This window comes from Buteo buteo, chromosome 29 (assembly GCF_964188355.1).
Source record: "Buteo buteo chromosome 29, bButBut1.hap1.1, whole genome shotgun sequence".
In the NCBI taxonomy this organism is placed as follows: Eukaryota; Metazoa; Chordata; class Aves; order Accipitriformes; family Accipitridae; genus Buteo; species Buteo buteo.
The window spans coordinates 611,074-636,615 of record NC_134199.1 but is presented as its reverse complement, the minus strand read 5'-3'; the positions used below and the strand labels follow the sequence as shown (position 1 = coordinate 636,615).

Below are 25,542 nucleotides of genomic sequence, written 5' to 3'. Positions count from 1 at the left end.
GCGGTTTCCCCCCAGCCTTTATTGGGGCGCAGGGGTTGGGGTCTCAGCGTCGTCGCTGGGGGAGGCAGAGCCCCCCGTGCTGGCGGGAGCGGGTGGCCCCCGCTTTGCAGGCGCAGCGGAAGGAGCCGCTGGTGTTGACGCAACGCTCGTGGCGGCACCGCAGCCCCCCCCGGCTCGGCTCCCGGCACTCGTCGATGTCTGGGGGCGACCGGCGTCGGGGACCCCCGTGAACAACCCCCCCCCGGGACCCCCAAACCCGCCCCACGCACCCCCGGGGCGGCAGGGCCCGGCAACCCCACCGGTGTCCCCCAAACACGCAACCGCCCCCCTGCAGTGCCGACCAGTACAGCCCAGCACCCCCCACCTTGGGGGGTCCCCAATGTCTAGGGAGAGGTCCCCCAAAGCCAGCCCCCCCCTTTGGGGTCCCTGGTGTCTCGGGGGGGTCCCTCAAGCACCCCAAAGCCAGCTCCCCCCCCCTTTTGGGGTCCCTGATGTCTAAGGGGGGGTCCCTCAAGCACCCCAAAGCCAGCTCCCCCCCCCCTTTGGGGTCCCTGATGTCTAAGGGGGGGTCCCCCAAGCACCCCAAAGCCAGCTCCCCCCCCCTTTTGGGGTCCCTGATGTCTAAGGGGGGGTCCCTCAAGCACCCCAAAGCCAGCTCCCCCCCCCTTTTGGGGTCCCTGATGTCTAAGGGGGGGGTCCCCCAAGCACCCCAAAGCCAGCTCCCCCCCCCTTTTGGGGTCCCTGATGTCTAAGGGGGGGTCCCCCATATGTGCCCCAAAGCCAGCCCCCCCCCCTTTGGGGTCCCTGGTGTGTAGGCGTCCCCCCCGTATGCACCCCAAAGCCAGCCCCCCCTTTGGGGACCCTGGTGTGTAGGGGGGGGGTCTCCCCCATATGTGCCCCAAAGCCAGCTGCCCCCCCTTTGGGATCCCTGGTGTCTAGGGGGGGGGTCCCCCATATGCACCCCCCCCAACAGGGACCCTAACATTTGGGGGAGCACCCCCCTTAGGGGACCCAGGAGTATGGGGGGGGGGTCCTGACCCCCTCCCCAGGTACCCAGGCGTTTGCGGGGGGGGGACACACGACACCCAGGCATTCTGGGGGGGACCCAGGCGTTGGGGGGGGGTCTCACCCAGGCAGCGGGTGCGGGAGGGGTCTGGCTGGAAACCGGGGGGGCACTCGCAGCCCCGGCCGGGGAAGGAGCGGAGGCAGCGGCCCCCCCCGGGGCAGGGGCACTCGGCCGAGTCCTCCTCCGAGCTCTCCTCGCCTGGGGGGGGGCAGATGGGGGGGTCTGGGGGGGGCCCTGGGGGCTCCCACAGCCAAGGTTGGGGGGTCCCAAGGTTGGGGAAGGGGGGGCTATGGGGTGTCCTGGGGTTGGGGGGGGTCCCTAGGTTGGGGGGGGGCTATGGGGGAGCCTGGGGTAAAGTTTTGGGGTCCCCAGCATGGGGGGGGGTCCCCAGGTTGGGGGGTCCCAGGGACAAGGTTTGGGGTCCCTGGGGGCTATGGGGGGCCTGGGGCCAAGGTTTGGGGTCCCTGGGGTGGGGGTCCCCAGGATGGGGGGGGGTCCCCGGGGACTATGGGGGGCCCTGGGCCAAGGTTTTGGGGTCCCCAGGGTGGGGGGGGGTCCCCTGGGGGCATTGGGGGTCTCTGGGCTGTGATTTTGGGGTCCCTGGGGCTGGGGGGGGGGGGTGTCCCTCGGGGTCCCCTGACCAAGGGTTTGGGTCCCAAAGTGTGTTGGGGGGGGGTCGCTGGGAGTCTCAGGGCCAAGGTTTGGGGTCCTTGGGGTGGGGGGTCCCCAGCGTGGGGGTGTCCCCGGGGGGCTATGGGGGTCCCACGGCTGCTGTTTGGGGGTCCCGGGCGCAGTCGGGGGTCCCACCTCTGCGGGGCCCCCCCAGGCCGAGGGGGCTGACGTCCCAGAAGGAGTTGCTCTCGCTCTGCGACGAGGAGCACTGCAGGCCTGGGGGGGCCCCCGCGTCACCCCCCGACCCCCCCGACCCCCCCCCGGGCCCACCACATGCGCCCCTCGGCCCCAGAACCCTCTACAGCCCCCCCAATACCCCATAGAGACCCCCTCATCGCCCACAGGGCCCCCCCATATCCCATAGGACCCCCACATACCCCATAGACCCCCCCCAATCCCATGCGGCCCCCCTCATATCCCATAGGACCCCCCCCAGCCCATAGGGTCCCCTCCAGCTTCCCCATATCCCGTAGGGCCCCCCCAAATCCCATAGGGCCCCCCCAAACCCCACAGGGCCCCCCCATACCCCACAGGACCCCCGGTACCCCATAAGGCCCCCCCATACCCCATAGGGTCCCCCTATAGGCCCCCCCCAAACCCCACAGGGCCCCCCCATACCCCATAGGGTCCCCCCATAAGCCCCCCCCAAATCCCATACAGCCCCCCCAAATCCCATAGGCCCCCCCATAGGCCCCCCCGTAACCCATAGGGCCCCCCCAAATCCCATAGGCCCCCCCCATAGGCCCCTCCGTACCCCATAGGGCCCCCCAAATCCCATAGGGCCCCCCCCAAATCCCATAGGCCCCCCCCATAGGCCCCCCTGTACCCCATAGGGCCCCCCCAAATCCCATAGGCCCCCCCATAGGCCCCCCCGTAACCCATAGGGCCCCCCCAAATCCCATAGGCCCCCCCCATAGGCCCCTCCGTACCCCATAGGGCCCCCCCCCCCAAAACCCCCAGGGCCCCCCCCCCGGTTGTCCCCCCCCCGGGTCACCTGGGGGGCGGGGGGGGCAGGGCCGGCAGTGGTGCCCCCAGCCGGCCCCCCCCCGGCAGCAGCACTCCTCCAGGGAGAGGGGGCCCCCCCCGAGGGGCGCCCCGCACACCCCCTCCTCGCCCCGCCGCTGCCAGCAGACGTCCCGCCGCTCCGGGGGGGGCCGCTCGGGGGGGGCGCGCTCTGCGGGGGCACGGGGGCTCGCACCGGGCCTCGCACGAGGGTCGCGCGCCTCGCACGGGGCTCGCGCGAGGGTCACGTGCCGCCCGTGTGCCTCGTGCGGGGGCTCGCGCGAGGGGCACGCGCCTCGCACGAGGGTCACGTGCTGCCCACGTGCCTCGCGCACAAGGATCACGTGCTGCCCATGTGCCTCGTGTGGGGGCTCGCACGAGGGTCACGTGCCTCACACGGGGCTCACACAAGGATCACGTGCCTCTTATGCGCCTCGCATGGGGCTCATGTGCCTCGCATGGGGGCTCGCACGAGGGCCACATGCTGCGCACGGGGCTTGCATGAGGGTCACGTGCCTTGCACAGGGGCTCGCACGAGGTTCGTGTGCCTCGCGTGTGCCTCGCACGGGGCTCATGCCTCGCGTGGGGGCTTGCATGAGGGTCACACGCCTCGCAGAGGGGCTCGCACGGGGATCACGTGCCTCGCGTGTGCCTCGCGCGGGGCTCATGTGCCTCGCACGGGGCTTGCACCAGGGTCACGTGCCTCGCACAGGGGCTCGCACAGCTCACGTGGGGCCTCGCACGAGGGCTCGCACACACTCAGGTGCCTCGCACGGCCTTCGCACACCCCTCGCACGCCCCCCACGCCCCCTTGCATGCTCCTCACGTGGCCCTTGCACGCCTCCCCACCCCCTCGCACGCCCCCAGACCCCTCGCACGCCCCCGCGCCCACGGGTGCTGACCGGTCTCGGGGGGGGGCAGGCAGCGGCGCTGCAGGGGGTGGTAGCGGGCGCCGGGGGGGCACGTGCAGCGGAAGGAGCCGCGCGTGTTCTCGCACGCCCCGTCCACGCAGTTGGACTCGTCCAGGCACTCGTCCACGTCTGGGGGGGGGGGGGCTCGTGGGGACCCCCCCAGCGCCCCCCATTGCCTCCCATCACCCCCCATAGCCCCCATTACTCCCCATAGCCCCCATTGCCCCCCATTGCCTCCCATAACACCCCATAGCCCCATAGCCCCATTGCCCCCATTACTCCCCATTGCCTCATATTGCCCCCCATTGCCCCCCATAGCCCCCCATTGCCCCCCATAGCCCCCCATTGCCTCCCATTGCTCCCCATCACCCCCCACTGCCCCCCGTCGTTCCCTACTGCCCCCATTGCTCCCCATCACTCCCCATTGCCCCCCATAGCCCCCCATTGCCCCCATTGCCCCCCATTACTCCCCATAGCCTCATATTGCCCCCCATTGCCCCCCATAGCCCCCATTGCCCCCCATTGCTCCCCATAGCCCCATCACTCCCCATTGCTCCCCACTGTCCCCCATTGCTCCCCATTACTCCCCATTGCCCCCCATTAACCCCATTGCCTCCCATTGCCCCCCGTAGCCCCCCATCGCTCCCCATTGCCCCCCATTGCCCCCTGTAGCCCCCCATTGCCTCCCATAACTGCCCATTGCCCCCCATTGCCCCCCATCGCCCCCCATTGCCTCCCATTGTCCCCCATTACCCCCTATTGCCCCCCATCGCTCCCCATTGCCTCCCATTGCCCCTGTAGCCCCCCATAGCCCCCCATTGCCTCCCATAACTCCCCATTGCCCCCCATCGCTCCCCATTGCCCCCCATCACCCCCCATCGCCCCCCATTGCCTCCCATTGCCCCCCATTACCCCCCATTGCCCCCCATTGACCCCATTGCCCCCATCACCCCCCATCGCCCCCATTACCCCCCATTGCCCCCCATCACTCCCCATTGCCCCCATCACTCCCCATCGCCCCCCATTGCCCCCCATTGACCCCATTGCCTCCCATTGCCCCCCGTAGCCCCCCATCGCTCCCCATCGCTCCCCATCGCTCCCCATCACTCCCCACTGCCCCCCATTGCCCCCCATCGCCCCCATTGCCTCCCATTGCCCCCCTCACTCCCCATTACCCCCCATTGCCCCCCATCGCTCCCCATCGCCCCCCATCGCCCCCCAGCCCCCCATTTCCCCCCCCCGCACCCAAGCACTGCAGCAGCCCGCTGTCGTAGTCGAAGCCCTGCTTGCAGTAGCACTCGTAGCCCGGCTGCGTGTTCACGCATTTTCCCTCCTTGCAGATCTCCGACCCGAAGAGCCCGCACTCGTCGATGTCTGGGGGGGGTCGGGGGGGGGGTCAGACACAGGGACACCCCCCTCCCCAGCGGGACCCCCAAGGGGACCCCGGCAGCGGAGTGTGGGGAGGGGGGGGGAAATGGGGGTCCCTAATGGGGAGGTGGGGACACGGGGGACCCCATCGGGATGGGGGGGTGGGGGACCCCGGTGGGCAGAGACACGGGGACGTGGGGGGGGGGACACGGGGGGGGCTCACCCCGGTGCGCGGGGACCCCGTAGTCGAGGCCGTTGTCGTCCTGGATGAAGCCCTTCCCGTCGGGACAGAGGGCCAGGAACTCGGCTGGGGGGGTGGGGGGGGGCTGTCAGTGGAGGGGGGGGGTCCTGTACCCCCAAACCACACCAGGGGGTCCCCACCCCCAGAGGGGACCCGGGGGTGGGGTGGGGAGCCCCCTCCCTCAGCCCGCGCGGACCCCCGGACCCCCTAAGGGTCCCCATCGCTGAGGCCCACCCTAGAGCCCCCCATACCCATTGCAGCCCCCCCAGCCCCATCCTAGACCCCCCAGGACCCCCCAAGGAGGGGACAGGGCTGGGGTACCCCTCGCTGGGGACCCCCAGCCCCATCCTAGAGCCCCCCCAGGACCCCAAAGTCCCCCCCAGACCCATCCCAGGAGGGGCTGGGGCTGGGGTACCCCTTGCTGGGGACCCCCAGCCCCATTCTAGGGCCCCCCATGCCCACCACACCCCCCCCAGCCCCATCCTAGAGCCCCCCCATGCCCACTGCAGCACCCCCAGCCCCATCCTAGACCCCCCAAGGAGGGGACAGGGCTGGGGTACCCCTCGCTGGGGACCCCCAGCCCCATCCTAGAGCCCCCCCAGGACCCCAAAGTCCCCCCCAGACCCATCCCAGGAGGGGACAGAGCTGGGGTACCCCTCGCTGGGGACCCCCAGCCCAATCCCAGAGCCCCCCCATGCCCACCGTACCCCCCCAGCCCCATCCTAGACCCCCCAGAACCCCCCAAGGAGGGGACAGGGCTGGGGTACCCCTCGCTGAGGACCCCCAGCCCCATCCCAGACCCCCCAAGGAGGGGACAGAGCTGGGGTACCCCTCGCTGGGGATCCCCAGCCTCATCCCAGAGCCCCCCCAGCCCCATTCTAGACCCCCCAGGACCCCCCAAGGAGGGGACAGGGCTGGGGTACCCCTCGCTGGGGACCCCCAGCCCCATCCTAGAGCCCCCCATGCCCACCGCAGCCCCCTCAGCCCCATCCTAGAGCCCCCCCCGTCCCCCCAAGCAGGGGCAGGAGCTGGGGTGAGCCCCGGCGGGGACCCCCCCGTACCGGAGGAGGGGAGGGGGCAGGGGTACACCTCGCAGTGGTCCCCCCAGCCGGCCCCCAGCGAGCAGCAGCACTCCCCCCGCGTCACGTTGGTGCCCAGCACCGAGTCGCAGAAGACGGAGTCGTCGAAGTTGAGGTAACACTCCTTCCGCGGGGCTGGGGGCTCCCGCGCTGAGACCCCCGTCAGCCCCGCTGCCACCGGCCCCGCGGCCCCCTCAGAGACCATATGACCCCTTGGGGACCCCCCAGGGACCCCCCAGAACCCCTATGACCCCTTGGGGACCTCTGGACACCCAGGGACCCCCCCAGAGACCCCCCAGAGCCCAAATGACCCCTTGGGGACCCCCAGGACCCCCCAAATGACCCCTTGAGGACCCCCAGGACCCCCCAGAACCCATAAGACACCTTGGGAACCCCTGGACATCCAGGAACCCTCCCAGGGACCCCCTAGAGCCCCTGTAACCCCTTGGGACCCCCAGGGACCCCCCAGAGCCCATATAACCCCCTGGGCACCCCCAGACCCCCAGGAACCCCCCCCAGAGCCCCTGCAACCCCTTGGGACCCCCAGGGATCTCCCAGAGCCCCTATAACCCACTGGAGACCCCCAGGGACCCCCCCCCAGAGCCCATATAACCCCCTGGGCACCCCTAGACCCCCAGACCCCCCCCCCAGGGCCTCCCCCAGAGTCCCTGTAACCCCTTGGGACCCCCAGGGACCCCCCAGAGCCCGTATAACCCCCTGGGCACCCCCAGACCCCCAGGGACCCCCTAGAGCCCCTGTAACCCCTTGGGACCCCCCAGGGACCCCCCAGAGCCTCTGTAACCCCAGCAACCCCCCCAGGGACCCCCCCCAAGACCCTATAACCCCCTGGGCACCCCCAGACCCCCAGGACCCCCCCCCAGAGTCCCTGTAACCCCTTGGGACCCCCCAGAGCCTGTATAACCCCCTGGGCACCCCCAGACCCCCAGGAACCCCCCCCAGAGCCCCTGTAACCCCTTGGGACCCCCAGGGATCCCCCAGAGCCCCTATAACCCACTGGAGACCCCCAGGGACCCCCCCCCAGAGCCCATATAACCCCCTGGGCACCCCTAGACCCCCAGACCCCCCCCCCCAGGGCCTCCCCCAGAGTCCCTGTAACCCCTTGGGACCCCCAGGGACCCCGCAGAGCCCGTATAACCCCCTGGGCACCCCCAGACCCCCAGGGACCCCCCCCCCAGAGTCCCTGTAACCCCTTGGGACCCCCAGGGACCCCCCCCCCAAGACCCTATAACCCCCTGGGCACTCCCAGACCCCCCCCAGGGCCTCCCCCAAAGCCCCTATAACCCCCTGGAGACCCCCAGGGACCCCCCTCCCCGAGCCCATATGACCCCTTGGGCACCCCCAGGGACCCCCCCGGTGCCCCCTCCCCTCGTGCCCACCCTGGCAGCTGCGGCGGTCGGGCGAGGGGCTGAAGCCGGGGGGGCAGAGGCAGGCGAAGGAGCCCTCCAGGTTGGTGCAGGCGCCGTGGGGGGCACAGAGCCCCGCGTCCAGCGCACACTCGTCGATGTCTGCGGGAGCCGCCGGCCTCGCACGACCCTCGTGCAAGGCACGCGCGCGTGGGGCACACGCACACCCAACACCCCCCCCCCAATCTCGCACGCAAGGGGATGGACGGGGTCGACCCGGCGTCATCGTGCGATGAGCGGTCGTGCAAGGGACGTCGCACGCGCCGTCGTGCCATACGCAGTCGCACGAGGGGCGCTCGCGCACGTTGTCGTGCAACGCGGGGTCGCGCGAGGGGCTCTTGCACGCACCGTCGTGCGACGGACGGTCGTGCAAGGGGCCCCGGTATGGACCGCGAGGCCACTCACGCTCCCTCAGCCCGCCAGCCCTGACACACAGCACCGTGCGACGCACACCCACTCGTGCAAAGAGCCCTTGCACGCCCAAGCCCCCCCCCGGGGCCCTTGCACGCACGCGAGGGGAGTTTTGCACGCTCCGTCGCACAGAGGGTGCACACGCCGCAGCGTGACGCCGCTCAAGCCGTGCAAGAGTTTTGCCGGGGCCCGTTGAGCGCTTGGGGGGGGCGCGGGGCCCTTGCACGCGCGCGTGCGAGCGCTCACCTTGGCACTTGCGGCCGTGCACCAGGGCGTAGCCGGGCCGGCAGAGGCAGCGGTAGGAGCCCGGCGTGTTCACACACTCGCCCCCCACGCACGCCGCCGCGAACTCACACTCGTCGATGTCTGGGGGGGGGGGGAGTACTAGGCAGCGCCCCCCCCCCCCATGTACAGACCCTGACCCATTTACCCCCCGGGACCCATATACCCCCCCACCTATGCACCCCCAGACCCACATACCCCCAAACCTCACAGACCCCCCCAGACCCCCCCCAGACCCACATATCCCCCCCCCAGACCCCACAAAAAAACCCCGCAGACCCCCATATATCCCCCGGACCCATATACCCCCCCAACACCATATAGCCCCAAACCCCTTATACCCCCAGACCCCCATATACCCCCCCAGACCGATATTCCCTCCCAGACCCCACAAACCCCCCCAGACCCCATATACCCCTATATAGACCCCAGACCCCCATATACCTCCCCAGACCCCCTATACCCCCAACCCCCCCAGACCCCCATATACCCCCCCAGACCCATATACCCCCCCAGACCCCACAAAACCCCCCCAGACCCCATATACTCCCATATACCCCCCAGCCCCCCTATACACCCAACCCCCCCAGACCCCCATATACCCCCCAGACCCCACAAAACCCCCCCAGACCCCATATACCCCCATATAGCCCCCGACCCCCATATACCTCCCCAGACCCCCTATACCCCAACCCCCCCAGACCCCCATATACGCCCCAGACCCCCATATACCCCCCCCAGACCCCACAACCCCCCCCAGACCCCATATAGCCCCCAGACCCCCATATACCTCCCCAGACCCCCTATACCCCCAACCCCCCCAGACCCCCATATACCCCCCCAGCCCCCACAAAACCCCCCAGCCCCCATATACCCCCCAGCCCCCCTATACCCCCAACCCCCCCAGCCCCCCATATACCCCCCAGCCCCTATAGATCTGGGGGGGGGCCCATTTCCCAGCAGGGTGTGTTCCCGGTGGGGTGCACCCCCAGCCCCCAGGTAAGCCCCCAGCCCCCCTATACCCCCCCAGCCCCCCTGTAGCCCCCATCCCCTATAGATCCCGGGGGGGGGGAGCACCTTCGCAGCGGGGTGGGTCCCTGGCGGGCTGCAGCCCGGGGGGGCACTGGCACTTGAAGGAGCCGGGGGTGTTGACGCAGACCCCGCTGGGGCAGAGCCCCCCCGCCTCACACTCGTTCACGTCTGGGGGTCCCCGAGGTGGGGGAACAGAGATATTGGGGACCCCAGAGTGGAGGGGGGGGTCCCAGGGCAGGGGGTCCCCAGGGGAGGGGATCCCGGGGTCCCCAAGGTGGGGGGCACATGGATATTGGGGTCCTTGGGGAGGGGGGGGCATGGAATCTGGGGTCTCCAAGGTGGGGGGCACATGGGTATTGGGGTCCTTGGGGAGGGGGGGGCATGGAATCCGGGGTCTCCAAGGTGGGGGGCACATGGGTATTGGGGTCCCTGGGGATGGGGGTCCCCAGGGATGGGGGTCCCCAGGGGGATCCCCAAGGAGAGGGTCCCAGGGCAGGGGGTCCTGGGGTGGGGGGTCCCTGGGGGAGGGTCTTCAAGGGGGGGCTCCCAAGGATGGGGGTCCTGGAGTAGGGGGTCCTCAGGGCAGGGGATTCCCAGGGGGTCCCTAGGAGGGGGTCCCAGGGCAGGGGGTCCCCAGGGGAGGGGATCCCAGGGTCCCCAAGGTGGGGGCACACGGATATTGGGGTCCCTGGGGAGGGGGGGGGCATGGAATCCAGGGTCCCCAAGGTGGGGGACACATGGGTATTGGGGGTCCCTGGGGATGGGGGTCCCGGGGCAGGGGGTCCCCAGGGATGCGGGTCCCCGGGGGAGTCCCCAAGGGGGGCAGGGGTCCCAGGGCAGGAGGTCCTGGAGTAGGGGGTCCTCAGAGCAGGGGATTCCCGGGGGGATCCCCAAGGAGGGTGTCCCAGGGATGGGGGTCCTGGGGTGGGGTGGGGGTCCCCGGGGGGGTCCGCACCGATGCAGGCGCCGTTGTGGCCGCGGAAGCCGGGGGGGCAGGGGGTGCAGAGGAACCCCCCGGGCTGGTTCTCGCATTTGCCTTCGGGACACGTCCCCACGTCCAGGCACTCGTTGATGTCTGGGGGGGGGACACGGGGGGGGGACAGGTCAGGGGCGGACACACACGCGGGGAGAGCCCGCGGCACCCCGTGACGGGGGTCGTCCCCGCGGGGGGGTCACCTTCGCAGAGGGGCTGCCTCGAGCTCTTGCGGCGGTAGCCCGGGTGGCATTCGCACTTGTAGTGGCCGGGGACGTTGGCGCAGGTGCCGCCGTCCCCGCAGATGTCCGCCTTGGCGCACTCGTCGATGTCTGCGGGCGCGCGGGCGTGTCCCCGACCTCGTCCCGTGTCCCCAAACCTTGCCCCATGTCCTAAACCTTGTCCCGTGTCCCCCAAACCTCATCCCGTGTCCCCAAACCTTGCCCTGTGTCCCCAACCTCATCCCATGTCCCCCAACCTCGTCCCGTGTCCCCAACCTCGTCCCGTGTCCCCAACCTCATCCCGTGTCCCCAAACCTCGTCCCGTGTCCCCAACCTCGTCCCATGTCCCCCAACCCTGTCCTGTGTCCCCAACCTTGTCCCGTGTCCCCCAAACTCATTCAGTGTACCCAAACCCTGCCCTGCATTCCCAACCTTGTCCCGTGTCCCCAAACCCTGCCCCATGTCCCCAACCTCGTCCCGTGTCCCCCAACCTCGTCCCGTGTCCCCCAACCTCGTCCCGTGTCCCCAAACCTTGCCCTGTGTCCCCAACCTCGTCCCGTGTCCCCAAACCCTGCCCTGCATCCCCAACTTTGTCCTGTGTCCCCAACCTCATCCCGTGTCCCCCAACCTCATCCCGTGTCCCCAAACCCTGCCCTGTGTCCCCAAGCCCTGCCCCATGTCCCCAACGTCATCCCATCCCCAACCTCATCCCGTGTCCCCAACCTCGTCCCATGTCCCCAAACCCTCTCCCGTGTCCCCAACCTCATCCTGTCCCCAACCTTGCTGCCTCTCCCCAAACCCTGTCCGATGTCCCCAACCTCATCCCGTGTCCCCAATCCTGTCCTGTGTCCCCATCCCTGTCCCATCTCCCCCACCCACTGCCCGTGTCCCTTGTCCCCTGCCCCTTCCCCATGCCCCCACGTCCCCGTGCCATGTCCCCCATCCCCATGCCCCATATCCCCGTGTCCCATATCCCCACGTCTCCTTTTCCCCGTGTCCTCGTGCCCCACATCCCCACGTCCTGTGACCCTGTGACACCACGTCCCCGTGTCCCCACGCCCCTGTGTCCCGTGTCCCTGTGTCCCACGTCCCCATGTCCTGTGTCCCACGTCCCCGTGTCCCCACATCCCCATGTCCCACGTCCCCAGTCCCATGTCCCTATGTCATGTCCCCGTGTCCCACATCCCCATGTCCTGTGTCCCCACATCCCCGTGTCCCACGTCCCCATGTCCTGTGTCCCCACGTCCCCATGTCCCACGTCCCCATGTCCCATGTCCCTATGTCATGTCCCCGTGTCCCACGTCCCCATGTCCTGTGTCCCCGCATCCCCATGTCCCCACGTCCCCGTGTCCCCACATCCCCACATCCCACGTCCCCGTGTCATGTCCCCGTGTCCCACGTCCCCATGTCCTGTGTCCCCACATCCCCGTGTCCCACGTCCCCATGTCCTGTGTCCCCGCATCCCCATGTCCCCACGTCCCCGTGTCCCCACATCCCCACATCCCACGTCCCCGTGTCATGTCCCCGTGTCCCACGTCCCCATGTCCTCTGTCCCCACCTCCCCGTGTCCCCACATCCCCGTGTCCCCACGTCCCCATGTCCCACATCCCCGTGTCATGTCCCCGTGTCCCACGTCCCCATGTCCTGTGTCCCCACATCCCCGTGTCCCACGTCCCCATGTCCTGTGTCCCCACATCCCCGTGTCCCCACGTCCCCATGTCCCACGTCCCCGTGTCATGTCCCCGTGTCCCACGTCCCCATGTCCTGTGTCCCCACATCCCCGTGTCCCCACGTCCCCGTGTCCCACGTCCCCATGTCCTGTGTCCCCACATCCCCGTGTCCCACGTCCCCATGTCCTGTGTCCCCACATCCCCGTGTCCCCACGTCCCCATGTCCCACGTCCCCGTGTCATGTCCCCGTGTCCCACGTCCCCATGTCCCGTGTCCCCGTGCCCCCCGTGTCGCGTCCCCGGCCGCTCACCGGCGCAGGATCGCACGCCCTTGTGCAGGCTGAGCTGGAACCCGCGGTGACAGTGACAGTTGTAGGAGCCGCCCGTGTTCATGCAGACGCCGCGGCCGGCGCCGCACGGCTCCGCCTCGCACTCGTTCACGTCTGCACGGGGGCACACGCGTGTGAAGGCGTGACATGCACACACACAGACGCCCTTCCCCGTGCACGGCGAGACGTGCTGCGCCAGGCACACGCATGTGCGGTTGTGGCCTGCCGGGCACAGGCGTGCGGTCATATGCGCACGTGCGTGTGCGGTTGTGACCCCCCCGTGCATGCGCGTGTGCAGCCATGCTCCCCCATGCACGCGCGTGTACTCACAATGACCTGTCCTGCACCGTGCACACACGTGTGCAGTTGTGACCCCCCCCATGCATGCACGTGTGCAGCCGTGTTCCCCCACGCACGCACACGTACTCACAATGAGCTGTCCTGCACGGTGCACACGCGTGTGCAGCTACGTTCCCCCATGCACACGCGTGTGCAGCCGTGCAGTGAGGCTGAATATCACCCATAGCAGCACTGGGGGTGCACACAGCCCCCCCATACTGGTGCAACAGCACTCGGGGTGCAGGCAGCCCCCCCCCAGCCCCCCCATACTGGTGCAACAGCACTCGGGGTGCAGGCAGCCCCCCCCCCAGCCCCCCCATACTGGTGCAGCGGCACTGGGGGTGCAGGCAGGACCCCCCCCCAGCCCCCCCGTACCGGTGCAGTAGCGGCGCTGGGGGTGCCAGCGGTACCCCGGGTAGCAGAGGCAGCTGTACCCCCCCGGCCCCATCACACACTCGCCGGGGCCACAGATGTTGCGGTTCAGTTTGCACTCGTCCGTCTCTGGGGGAGGGCACAGGGGGGCTCAGGGGGTCCCAAAGGGTCCCAAGGGGTCCCAGAGGGGTCCCAGGAGAGCTTTGGGGGTGTTAGAGGGGGTCCCAGGGAGGTCTGAGGGACTCAGAGGGGTTCTGGGGGGTCCCAGGAGGGTCTCAGGGGGGTCCCGGGGGAGGTTTGGGGGCTTAGAGGGGGTCCCAGGGAGGTCTGAGGGACTCAGAGGGGTTCTGGGGGGTCCCAGGAGGGTCTCAGGGGGGTCCTGGGGGAGGTTTGGGGGCTTAGAGGGGGTCCCAGGGAGGTCTGAGGGACTCAGAGGGGTTCTGGGGGGTCCCAGGAGGGTCTCAGGGGGGTCCCGGGGGAGGTTTGGGGGGCTTAGAGGGGGTCCCAGGGAGATCCGAGGGGCTTAGGGGAGTCGGGGGGGGGGTCCCAGAGGGATTGGGGGGAGGGGTTTCCAGTGTCTCAACAGGCATCCCGGGGGGGGTCCCAGGGGAGGTTTGGGGGCTTAGAGGGGGTCCCAGGGATGTTCCAGGGAGGTCTGAGGGGCTTAGAGGGGTCAGAGGGGTCCCAGAGGGATTGGGGGGGTCCCAGGGTCTCAACAGGAGTCTCAGGAGAGTCCCCAGGGGGTCCCAGGGAGATCTGAGGGGCTTAGGGGAGTCGGGGGGGGGGTCCCAGAGGGATTGGGGGGGTCCCAGGGTCTCAACAGGAGTCCCGGGGGGGTCCCAGGGAAGGTTTGAGGGGCTTAGAGGGGGTCCCAGGGATGTTCCCGGGAGGTCTGGGGGTCCCAGGACAATTGAGGGGTCCCAAGGGGGTCTCAGGGGGGTCCCAGGGGAGGTTTGGGGGGCTCAGAGGGGGTCCCATGGAGATGAGGGGCTTAGGGGAGTTGGGGGGGGTCCTAGAGGGATTGGGGGGGTCCCAGTGTCTCAACAGGAGTCCCGGGGGGGTCCCAGGGGAGGTTTGGGGGCTTAAAGGGGGTCCCAGGGATGTTCCAGGAAGGTCTGGGGGTCCCAGGACAATTGAGGGGTCCCAAGGGGGTCTCAGGGGGGTCCCAGGGGAGGTTTGGGGGGCTTAGGGGGGTCCCAGGGGTGTTCCAGGGAGATCTGAGGGGCTTAGAGGGGTCGGGGGGGTTCCCAGAGGGATTGGGGGGTCCCGGGGTCTCAAGGGGGCTCCCAGGAGGGTCTGGGGGTCCCTCACCGGTGACCTGGGTGGGGGCGATCTCGGCGGCGCTGCGCGTGTGCTGCTCGGCCACCACCCGCCAGACGACGGCCGTGGTGGGACGGGCGACCACCTCTGGGGGGGACACGCCACGGGTGGGGCCGCGGGGTCTGTGGGTGTCCCCCCCCCGGTGTCCCCGTCCCCATCCCACCTCCATCCCGTGCGCGTCCCCTCCTGTCCCCATCCCCGCCCGTGTCCCATCCTGTCCCTGTCCCCATCCTCATCCCTGTCCCCACACGTCCTCTCCTGTCCCCACGCGTGTCCCATCCCTGTCCCCACGTGTCCCATCCCTGTCCCCACACATGTCCCATCCTGTCCCCACGCGTGTCCCATCCCTGTCCGTGTCCCCACACGTGTCTCATCCCTGTCCCCACACGTGTCCCATCCTGTCCCCACACGTCCCATCCCTGTCCCCACACGTGTCCCATCCTGTCCCCACGCGTGTCCCATTCTCGTCCCCACGCGTGTCCCATCCTGTCCCCACGCGTGTCCCATCCCTGTCCCCATGCATGTCCCATCCCTGTCCATGTCCCCACGTATGTCCCATCCCTGTCCCCACACGTGTCCCATCCCTGTCCCCATCCCGTCCCCATGCGTGTCCCATTCTCGTCCCCACGCGTGTCCCATCCCTGTCCGTGTCCCCACGTATGTCCCATCCCTGTCCCCACGCGTGTCCCATCCTGTCCCCACACATGTCCTCTCCTGTCCCCACGTGTCCCATCCCTGTCCCCACACATGTCCCATCCTGTCCCCACGTGTGTCCCATCCCTGTCCCCACACGTGTCCCATCCTGTCCCCACGTGTGTCCCATCCCTGTCCGTGTCCCCACACGTGTCCCATCCCTGTCCCCACGCGTGTCCCATCCCTGTCCCCATGCATGTCCCATCCCTGTCCGTGTCCCCACGTATGTCCCATCCCTGTCCCCATGCGTGTCCGATCCCTGTCCCCATCCCGTCCCCACGCGTGTCCCATTCTCGTCCCCACGCGTGTCCCATCCTGTCCCCACGCGTGTCCCATCCCTGTCCGTGTCCCCACGTATGTCCCATCCCTGTCCCCACGCGTGTCCCATCCTGTCCCCACACATGTCCTCTCCTCTCCCCACGTGTCCCATCCCGTCCCCACGCGTGTCCCCATCCTCTGCCCGTCCCTGTCCCGTCCCCATCCCTCTGCGTGTCCCCGTGTCCGTGTCCCCCCCCCTTACCGGGGTACCGGGGGGGGTCGGTGCTCCCCGGGGGCTGCTCCAGGCCCTGTTCCTCCGAGTGGGTCCAGAAAGCCGGGAGCTGGGGGGGACACTGCTGTCCCCTCTGCTCCCCCCGTGTCGGTTCCCCCCCCGGCTCCCCCATGTCCCCCCCAGCCCCCCCCGCTCTCCCCGTGTCCGCCCCCCAGCCCCCCCAGTCCCCTCTACCCCCCCCAGCCCCCCCTCCTGCCCATCCCCTGTCCCCTCCCCCGATGTCCCCAATGTCCCTGTTCCCCCCCCTCAAGCTCTCCCCATTGCCCCCCCATCCCCCCACACTCACCATGGCCGGGGGGGTCACGGCTGCGGGGGAAGGGGGCGGTGAGACCCCAAATGGGCCCCCCCGCGGGAGGGGGGGACACAACGTGGGGTCACGGAGGGACATGGGGGACCCCGGGGGGATACGGGGTCCTCGGGGGGTGATGGATGGGGTGGGGGGACACACACGGGGGGGACACACACAGGGGACCCCATGGGGGGGGACAAAAGGGGTTCATGGGGGGGGGCACAAGGGAAGAATAGGGAACCCCAGGGGACATGGGGGGGGACACAGGGACATGGGGGGGGACAAGGGACCCCAGGGACATGGGGGGGGGACAGGGACATGAAGGGGGGGACGGGGACATGGGGGGGGACAAGGGACCCCAGGGACATGGGGGGGGGACAGGGACATGAAGGGGGGGACGGGGACATGGGGGGGGACAGGGGACCCCAGGGGACATGGGGGGGGGAACAGGGACATGGGGGGGGGACAGGGACATGAAGGGGGGGACGGGGACATGGGGGTGACAAGGGACCCCAGGGGACATGGGGGGGGGAACAGGGACATGGGGGGGGACACAAGGGACCCCAGGGGACATGGGGGGAGGGTCATGGAGATCTAGGAGGGACATAAGGGGTCACGGGGGGACACGGGGGACCCCAGGGGACACGGGGGGGGGCACAGGGGGGTCATGAGGACCTGGGGGGGGGGGACACAGGGGACCCCAGGGGAGCGGGGGGAGACCCCGAGGGGACACGGCGGAGGGGGGGGTGACCGACCTGGGGGCGGGGGCGCGTCGGGGGGCGCGGGGCTGGGGGCGGGCGGGGGGGGCCGGGGGGGCCGCTCGGGGGTCCCGTCGGGGTGGATGTGGAGGGTGAAGTCGCTCTCGCCCTGGATGGTGAGGGTCTGGTGGGAGGTCAGGACGTGGTACCCCTTCCCCGCCGGGCAGATGGCCTTGAAGGCGGCTGGGGGGGGGGGAATCGGGGGGGTCAGTGGGTGCTGGGGTGGGGGGGGGGCTGTGCTCCCCCCTCCCCAAACCCAGCATCCCCCCCAAAATGGGTCCCTCCATCCCTCAGCCCCCCCGCGATGGGTGCCCTGAGCTCCCCCCCCATAGTACCCTAACCCCCCCCCCAGATGGGAACCCTGACCCCGCATCCCACCCCAAAGATGGGGACCCCCCCCCACCCCAGAGATGGGGACCCCCATCCTGCCCCCCCTCCCCCCCCACATCCCCTGCCCCCACATCCCTCCCCACCCCCCAAAGATGGGGACCCTGTGTGTGTGTGTGTCCCCCCCCCCAGGGCCCCCCATACCGGTGCCGTCGGCGGGGCAGCGCTCGCAGCGGCCCCCCCAGGCCTTGCCCACGCTGCAGCAGCAGGTCTGGCGCGTCAGGCGGGTGGGCAGGGGGTGCTGGCACTGCTGGGCCCCCGACACCAGCCGGAAGCAGAGACCCCTCTCCTCCCCCTTCTCCGCTGCGGGGGACGGTCACGCACCCCAAAACCCCACGGCACCCCCCCGCCCCCGCAGCTGGGGTGGCACCTCCCCAGACCCCCAGAGACCCCCCCCCGAGCCTCCCATGGACCCTCCGTTGGCCCTGGCCCGGACCCCTGGGACCCCCCCCCAGACCCTCCCAGAGCCCTGGGGCCCCCCAGAACCCAAAGATGCCACATAGACCCCCCCCAGGGTACCCCTGGCAGCCCCCCCAGACCCTCATAGATCCCCCACAGACACCCCCAGACCCTGTCCAGGACCCCTGGGACCCCCCCCAGACACCCCACGGACCCCCCCGAGCATCCCACAGTGCCCCTCCCAGACCCCTGGGACCCCTCCAGAGCCCCGTAGATCCCACATAGACCCCCCCCAGGGTACCCCGGCAGCCCCCCAGTCCCTCATAGACTTCCCAGACCCTCCCACAGAGCCCCCCAATGCCCCTCCAGGACCCCCTGGGCAGCCCCCAGCCCCCCCAGACCCTCCCACAGAGCCCCCCAATGCCCCTCCCAGACCCCTGGGACCCCCCGGAGCCCCGTAGATGCCACATAAACCCCCCCCAGGGTACCCCCGGCACCCCCCCGAGACCCTCACAGACCCCCCAAACCCTCCCACGGACACCCCCAGACCCCATCCAGGACCCCTGGGACTCCCCCAGCACCCCCACGGATCCCCACCAGAGCATCCCACGGAATGTCCCAACGTCCCTCCGGGACCCCCGGGACCCCCCCCCCAGCCCCACGTACGCAGGCACTGGCTGCGGGAGGGCCCCAGCACGTGCCCGGCTTTGCAGGCGCAGCGGAAGCTGCCCTGGGTGTTGAGGCAGTCGCCGTGCTGGCAGACGCCCTGCATGGCGCACTCGTTGATGTCTGCGGCAGCCGCGTCAGCGCCCCGCACACGCGTGGGCGCGCACACGCGTGACCCCCCCCCTCCCCTCCACGCCCGTGCCCCGTGGACGCACGCCCGTGTCCCCCGCACAGGCATATCCCGCGTGCTTGCGCGTGCCCGGCCCGCGCGCGACCCCTGTGCACGCACGGTCCCGTGCGCGCACACGCGTGGCCCCGTGCGCGCACACGCGTGGCCCCGTGCGTGCGTGCACGCGCGTGGCCTGCGCGTGCCCTCGTTGCGCGTACCCGCCGTGCGCTCACGCGCGCGTCCCCAGGCGCGCCCACGTGCGACGCCGTGGGGCACGCGCACACCCCCCCCCCCCAGCCCCACGCACGCGCGTGGTTTTCCTGCGCGTAGCCGCAGCACGCGTGCGCGATCCTGCGCGCGGCCCCGCGGTGCACGTACACGCGTGGCCCCGTGCGCGCGCGCCCCCGGCCTGTGCGCGCCCTCCCCCCCGTGCACAAACGGGCTCAACTCCGCTTGCACGCTCCCCGCACGCCCGTCGCACGCCCGTCGCACGCTCGCGTGCCCTACCTTGGCAGTGGCTGCTGTTGAGGCGCTTGTAGCCCTGGGGACAGTCCCCCCCGTGCTCCCCCCGGACGGGGCCCGTCTTCTGCACCCCCGTGTCTGCAACACCCCCCGCGGTCACGCTCGGGCGCCTGCGTCCCCCCAGGGTGGGGGTCCCTGGGTCCCTGGGGGGGGGTGGGGTGGCCGGGGGGGGGGACCCCCACTCACACTGCAGGTGGGGGCACTTGTGGCACTTGCTCTGTCCCCAGGCGGTGCCGATGCTGCCGCAGCAATCCTCCTGCTTGGTCAGCCCCGGCAGCGGGTTGCTGCCGCACTGGGGGGGGGGGTCAGGGTGTCAGCACCCCCAAATACCCCCCCCCCAGGACCCCTAAATACCCCCCAGCACCCCCCAATGACCCGCATCCCCCCGGCACCTATTGCAACGTCTGCTCCTTGTGCAAAGCGTGCACCCCGTGTGTGTGTGTCCCCCCCCCCACACCCCACAACCCCCCCGCACCCCGTGTCTCCCTCACACCCCACATCCCCCCCTGCACCCCACGACCCCCCAAACCCCCCCCCCAACCCCACTCACCGACTGCTTGGGCAGGGTCTCCTGGAAGCAGCGGCCGAGGGGTTTGTGGGTGTGGGGCCGGGGGGGCGCGGGGGGCTTGCTGCCGGCGGGGGGCTGCGCCGGGTGGGCCAGCAGCAGCCCGGGGCCGCGGGGGGCTCCTTCGGGGGGTCGGGGTTCGATGCGATGAACCTGCACCGAGGCCTCGGGGGGGTGGTGGACCCGCACGTTCACCAGCGGCGGCGGCACCTGCACTGGGGGGGGGCACCGGCACTTCAGCACCCCGGTACCCCCGGCGCGGGCACCCCGGGAACGGACACGGGTGGGACCCCTGGCATGGGCGCCTCAGCACCCCCGGGAGCCTGGGAATGGGTGTGTGTGGGACCCCCGAGACCCCCAGTGTGGGCACCCCGGGATGCCGGGCATATGTGGGACCCCTGGCATGGGCAGCCCAGCACCCCTAGGACCCTGGGAATGGGCGTGGGGGAGACCCCCGAGACCCCCAGTATGGGCACCCCAGGATTCCTGAGACCCTGGCAATGGGCATATGTGGGACCCCTGGGACCCCCTGCCCCCCAGGACCCCCAGTACGGGCACCCCGGGACCCCTGAGACCCTGGCAATGGGTGTGTGTGGGACCCCCAGTATGGACACCCCCCACTAGACCCCCTGAGACCCCCAGAAATGGGCACCCCCGGGACCCCGAGCGTAGCCGAGACCCCCCCGTACGGGCACCCCCAGACCCCCTGACGTGGGACCCCTGGGAACGAGCACCCTGGGACCCCAACGCGGGACCCCCCCGGCACCCCCAGGAAAGGGCACCCCAACGTGGGACCCCCGTGCCCCCCAGCACCGGGACCCCCAGCTCCCCGGTACGGGCCCCCCCGTGCGCCCCCCCCCCCTTCAGCCCCCCGATACCTTCAGCCGAGTGGTGCCCGGGCCCCAGGGGCACCACGAAGGTGGCGTGGCTGACGTGCCCCCCCCCGTGCCCCCCCCCGTGGCCCCCCCCGTGGGTTCCCCCGGAGGGGGGGTCGGGGGGGGCAGCCGCCCCGGGGCCGTCGGCGATCACCTGGACGGCGTAAACGGCGACTTTGGCCCCCGGGGGGGGCTCGGGGGGGGCGTCGGGGGGCGCGGGGGGGGGCGGCGGGGGGGGCCCCCCCTGGCGCCCCGCCGGCACTTGGCAGAAGCGGCCGGTGAAGGCGGGGGGGCAGAGGCAGTGGGAGCGGGAGCTGCACTGGCCCCCGTTCATGCAGGGCAGGGGGCACACCACTGCGGGGGGAGCGGGGCGTCGGGGGGGGCCGGGGGGCACCGGGCACCCTGACCCCCCCCCCGCGCCCCGCAAGGGCCTCCTGAACCCCCCGTGCCCCCCCAGACCCCCTGCATCCCCCAAATCCCTGTGCCCCCCCAGACCCCTGCATCCCCCAAATCCCTGTGCCCCTCCAAAACTCCTGTGCCCCCCCAAATCCCTGTGCCCCCCCAGACTCTCTGCATCCCCCAAAATCCCTGTGCTCCCTCAAACCCCTCCACCCCCCAGACCCCCTGTGTCCCCCCCAAACCCCCTGCACCCCCCAGACCCCCTGAGCCACCCAAAATCCCTGCGCCCCCCAAAATCCTTGTGCCCCCCCACCCACTGCATCCCCCCAAATCCCTGTGCCCCTCCAAAACTCCTGTGCCCCCCCAAATCCCTGTGCCCCCCCAGACCCCTGCATCCCCCCAAATCCCTGTGCCCCTCCAGATCCCCTGCATCCCCCAAAATCTCTGCATCCCCCAAACCCCTGCACCCCCCCAGACCCCCTGCATCCCCCCAAATCCATGTGCTCCTCCAAAACTCCTGTGCCCCCCCGAAACTCTTGTGCCCCCCCAAATCCCTGTGCCCCCGCCAGACCCCCTGTGCCCCCCCAAATCCCTGTGCCCCTCCAAAACTCCTGTGCCTCCCCAAATCCCTATGCCCCCCCCAGACCCCCCCGTGCCCCCCCCAGACCCCCTGCATCCCCCCAAATCCCTGTGCTCCCCCAAACCCCTCCACCCTCCCAGACCCCCTGTGTCCCCCCCAAACCCCCTGCACCCCCCCGGACCCCCTGTGCCCCCCCCCGCAGCCTGGGCCCGGCTGGGTGCCGTGTGCTCGCACACGCGTGTGTGCCTGTGTCCTGGTGCACAGGGCGGGCATCTGTCCCCGTGTCCCCATCCCCGGCTGTCCCTGTCCCCATCCCAATCCCCGTGCCACCCTGTCCTTGTCCCCGTCCCATCCTGGCCCTTGTCCCTCTCCCATCCCTGTCCCGTCCATCCTGTCCCTGGGCCACCCTGGTCCTGGTCCCTGTCTCATCCTTGTGCTGTGCCATCCCTGTCCCTGTCCCCATCTCCGTCCCATCCCACCCTGTCCCTGTCCCCATCCCTGTCCCTGTGCCATCTCCGTGTCACCCCATCCTCATCCCTGTGCCACCCTGTCCCCATCCTGGTCCTTATGCTTGTCCCTGTCCCATTCCGTCCCTGTCCCCATCCTGTCCCCGTCCCAGTCCCTGTCCCATCCATCCTGTCCCTGTCCCCATCCCTGTCCCTGTGCCATCCCCGTGCCACCCCATCCTGATCCCTGTGCCACCCTGTCCCCATCCTGGTCCTTGTCCTTGTCCCTGTCCCATCCTGCCCCTGTCCCCATGCCACACTGTGCCACTCCATCCCGTCCCTGTCCCATTCCGTCCCTGTCCCCATCCCCGTCCCTGTCCCATCCATCCTGTCCCTGTCCCCATCCTGGTCCTGGTCCCTGTCCCCATCCTGTCCCTGAGCCACCCTGTCCCCATTTTCATCCCTGTCCCCATCCACCATCCTGTCCCTGTCCCCATCCCGGTCCCTGTCCCTGTGCCTGTGCCATCCCTTCCTGATCCCTGTGCCACCCTGTCCCTGCCCCCATCCCTGTCCTCATCCTGATCCCTGTGCCACCCCATCCTGTCCCTGTCCCCATTCTTGTCCCTGTCCCACCCCATCCCCATCCCTGTCCCCATCCTGATCCCTGTGCCTGTGCCATCCTTCTGCCACCCCATCCTGTCCCTGTCCCCATCCTGGTCCTCATTCCTCTGCTGTGCTCATCCCCATCCCTGAGCCATCCCAGCTCCATCCCATCCTGTCCCTGTCCCCGCCCTGATCCCTGTCCCTGCACCAGCTCCATCCCATCCCTGTCCCCATCCTGTCCCTGTCCCTGTGCCATCCCTGTGCCACCCCATCCTGTCCCTGTGCCTCCCTGTCCCCATCCTGGTCCTGGTCCCTGTCTCATCCCTGTGCTGTGCCCTCCCTTTCCCTGTCCCCATCTCCATCCCATCCCATTCTGTCCCTGTCCCCATCCCCATCCTGGTCCTCATCCCCATTCCTGTGCCACCCCCTCCTTGTCCCCGTGCCATCCAGTCCCTATCCTGGTCCTTGTCCCTGTCCCATCCTGTCCCTGTCCCCATCCCTGTCCTCATGCCACCCTGTGCCACCCCATCCTGTCCCTGTGCCCATCCTGGTCCTCATCCCTGCCCCAGTGCCGCCCCAGTGCCATCCCCGTCCCCATCCCCATCCCCATCCCATCCTGTCCCTGTGCCATCCTGTTGCCATCCGCCATCCTGAACCCCGTCCCTGTCCCCATCCCATCCTGTCCGTGCCATCCTGTCCCCATCCACCATCCGGTCTGTGTCCCCATCCCTGTCCCCATCGTGGTCCCTGTCCCTGCGCCATCCCTGTGCCACCCTGTCCCTGTCCCCATCGTGTCCTCATCCCGATTCCTGTGCCACCCCCTCCTTGTCCCCATGTCACCCTGTCCCCATCCTGGTCCTTGTCCTTGTCCCTGTCCCATTCTGTCCCTGTTCCCATCCTGGTCCCCATCCTGGTCCTTGTCCCTGTCCCCATCCCCATCCCACCCCGTCCCTGTGCCATCCCGTTGCCATCCGCCATCCCGTCCCTGTCCCCATCCCTGTCCCTGTGCCATCCCTGTGCCATCCCATCCCGATCCCTGTGCCACCCTGTCCCCATCCTGGTCCTTGTCCTTGTCCCTGTCCCATCCTGTCCCTGTCCCCATCCTGGTCCTCATCCCTGTCTCATCCCTGTGCTGTGCCATCTCTGTCCCTGTCCCCATCTCCCTCCCATCCCACCCTGTCCCTGTCCCTGTGCCATCTCTGTGTCACCCCATCCTGATCCCTGCGTCACCCTGTCCCCATCCCGGTCCATATCCTTGTCCCTGTCCCATCCCGTCCCTGTCCCCATCCCTGTCCCCATTCCATCCTGTCCCTGTCCCTGTCCCGATCCCCGTCCCAGTCGTTGTCCCTGTGCCATCCAGTTGCCATCTGCCATCCCGTCCCTGTCCCCATCCCGGTCCTTATCCTTGTCCCTGTCCCATCCCGTCCCTGTCCCCATCCCTGTCCCCATTCCATCCTGTCCCTGTCCCCGTCCCGGTCCCCGTCCCATCCATCCCGTCCCTGTCCCCGTCCTGGTCATTGTCCCTGTCCCCATCCCCATCCCGCTCTGTCCCTGTGCCATCCCGTTGCCCTCCACCATCCCGTCCCTTGTCCTTGTCCCTGTCCCCTCCTGTCCCTCTTCCCATCCCCGTCCCCGTCCCATCCATCCTATCCCTGTCCCCATCCTGGTCCTTGTCCCTGTCCCATCCCGTCCCCATGCCCATCCCGGTCCCCATCCCGGTCCTCACGCCCGTCCCCCCGCCCCGTGCCACGCCGTCCCCCTCCTGATCCCCGTCCCCCCCCAATCCCAACCCCATCCCGTTCCCCGTTCCCGGTCGCGGCCTCGGCGCTCACCGACGCGGAAGCCGGAGCCGGTGAGGGTGTCGGCCGCGTGCCCGTTCTCGCCGATGAGCGTCATGTTGGAGCCGGGTTGGCAGGAGTCGCGGCAGAGCCCCTTCAGGCACGTCCGCCGGCAGATCAGGGGGGCGAAGACCACCTTGAAGCGCTCGCGGGCCACCGCCGTCCCCCCCCCGCCGCCGCCCCCGCCGCCCCCCAAAGCCACCAGCGCCCCCAGCACCACCCACACCCCCCCCCAGTGCCCCATGACCGCCCGGATTTGGGGGGGGGGGGGGCCTCTCCCCTTGACCCCCGATTCGGGGAGCCGCGAGGGGTCACGCCAAGCCCGGGTTGGGGGGGTCAGGGCCGGACGCCGGCCTTCGCGCCCCCCCCCTCCACCGCCGGCCCCGGTCGAGAGCTGAGGCCGAGCGCGGATACCGGGTTTTCCCCCCCCCCCCCAGGGGGGGCTCCCGGACACCGGGATGTGGGGGTCCCCCCTGGGCTGGATGCCGTGGAAGGAGGGGGGGGGGCGTTGGGGGTCAGTGGGGGGGGGCGGGTTGGGTGTTTTTCCCGCCGGCCGCCCGCGTTCCCGTCAGCCTCGGGAAGGCGGACGCTCGGGATCGCTCCGGAATGGGGTTTGGGGGGGGGGGGGTTGGAGGGGGGGGGGCCGGCTGGGATCCCGCTGGAGCGGGGGAGGGTGGGCGGGAGCCGGGACGGCCGGGTGCTCGCCAGGAATTGGGGGGGGGGGGGAATGGGGGGGGGGGGGAGGGGAGGAACCCGGATGGCCGGGTCCTCTTCCAGCGCTGGGAAAGGCCGGACGCGGATTGGGGGGGGGGGGGGAAGGGGGGGCGGCTCCCAAACACCCGGGTGTCCCCCCCGGGGGGGGGATGGGGGGGGCCCCCCCCCCGGGTCCCACAAGGAGGAGGCGGGGGCTGGGGGGTCGTCAGGAGTTTATTTGGCTGCGTTCGCTCCCCCCCCCCCCCCACGCGCCGTCGGCGCCGCTTCGTCAGCGCTAACGAGGGGGGGAGGGGCAGCACCCCCTTCCAGTGTATAATCAGCCCCCCCTCCCCCCCCGGAGGCGGGACTTCCTCTTTTTCCTGCCAGAGGGGGTGGGAT

The 25,542-nt window shown here is 70.3% G+C and overlaps 1 protein-coding gene across 1 annotated transcript; it reads right to left on the bottom strand.

Moving 5' to 3' along the window:
- Positions 1 to 25,056, bottom strand: LTBP3 (latent transforming growth factor beta binding protein 3). Its single transcript, XM_075018263.1, has 26 exons — positions 24,445 to 25,056; positions 20,588 to 20,938; positions 19,695 to 19,924; positions 19,331 to 19,436; positions 19,130 to 19,222; positions 18,454 to 18,576; positions 17,533 to 17,691; positions 16,999 to 17,184; positions 16,241 to 16,260; positions 15,925 to 16,003; positions 14,703 to 14,798; positions 13,395 to 13,520; positions 12,663 to 12,794; positions 10,665 to 10,793; positions 10,444 to 10,563; positions 9,534 to 9,656; positions 8,421 to 8,540; positions 7,737 to 7,865; positions 6,322 to 6,489; positions 5,243 to 5,326; positions 4,897 to 5,025; positions 3,643 to 3,780; positions 2,733 to 2,912; positions 1,874 to 1,954; positions 1,130 to 1,264; positions 1 to 198 (listed from the first exon to the last, which is right to left on the bottom strand). Exons 1-26 carry the CDS (start codon positions 24,692 to 24,694, stop codon positions 44 to 46), a joined length of 3,642 nt encoding a protein of 1,213 aa, XP_074874364.1. The 5' UTR covers positions 24,695 to 25,056; the 3' UTR covers positions 1 to 43.
- Between the last annotated feature and the right edge of the window lie 486 nt (positions 25,057 to 25,542).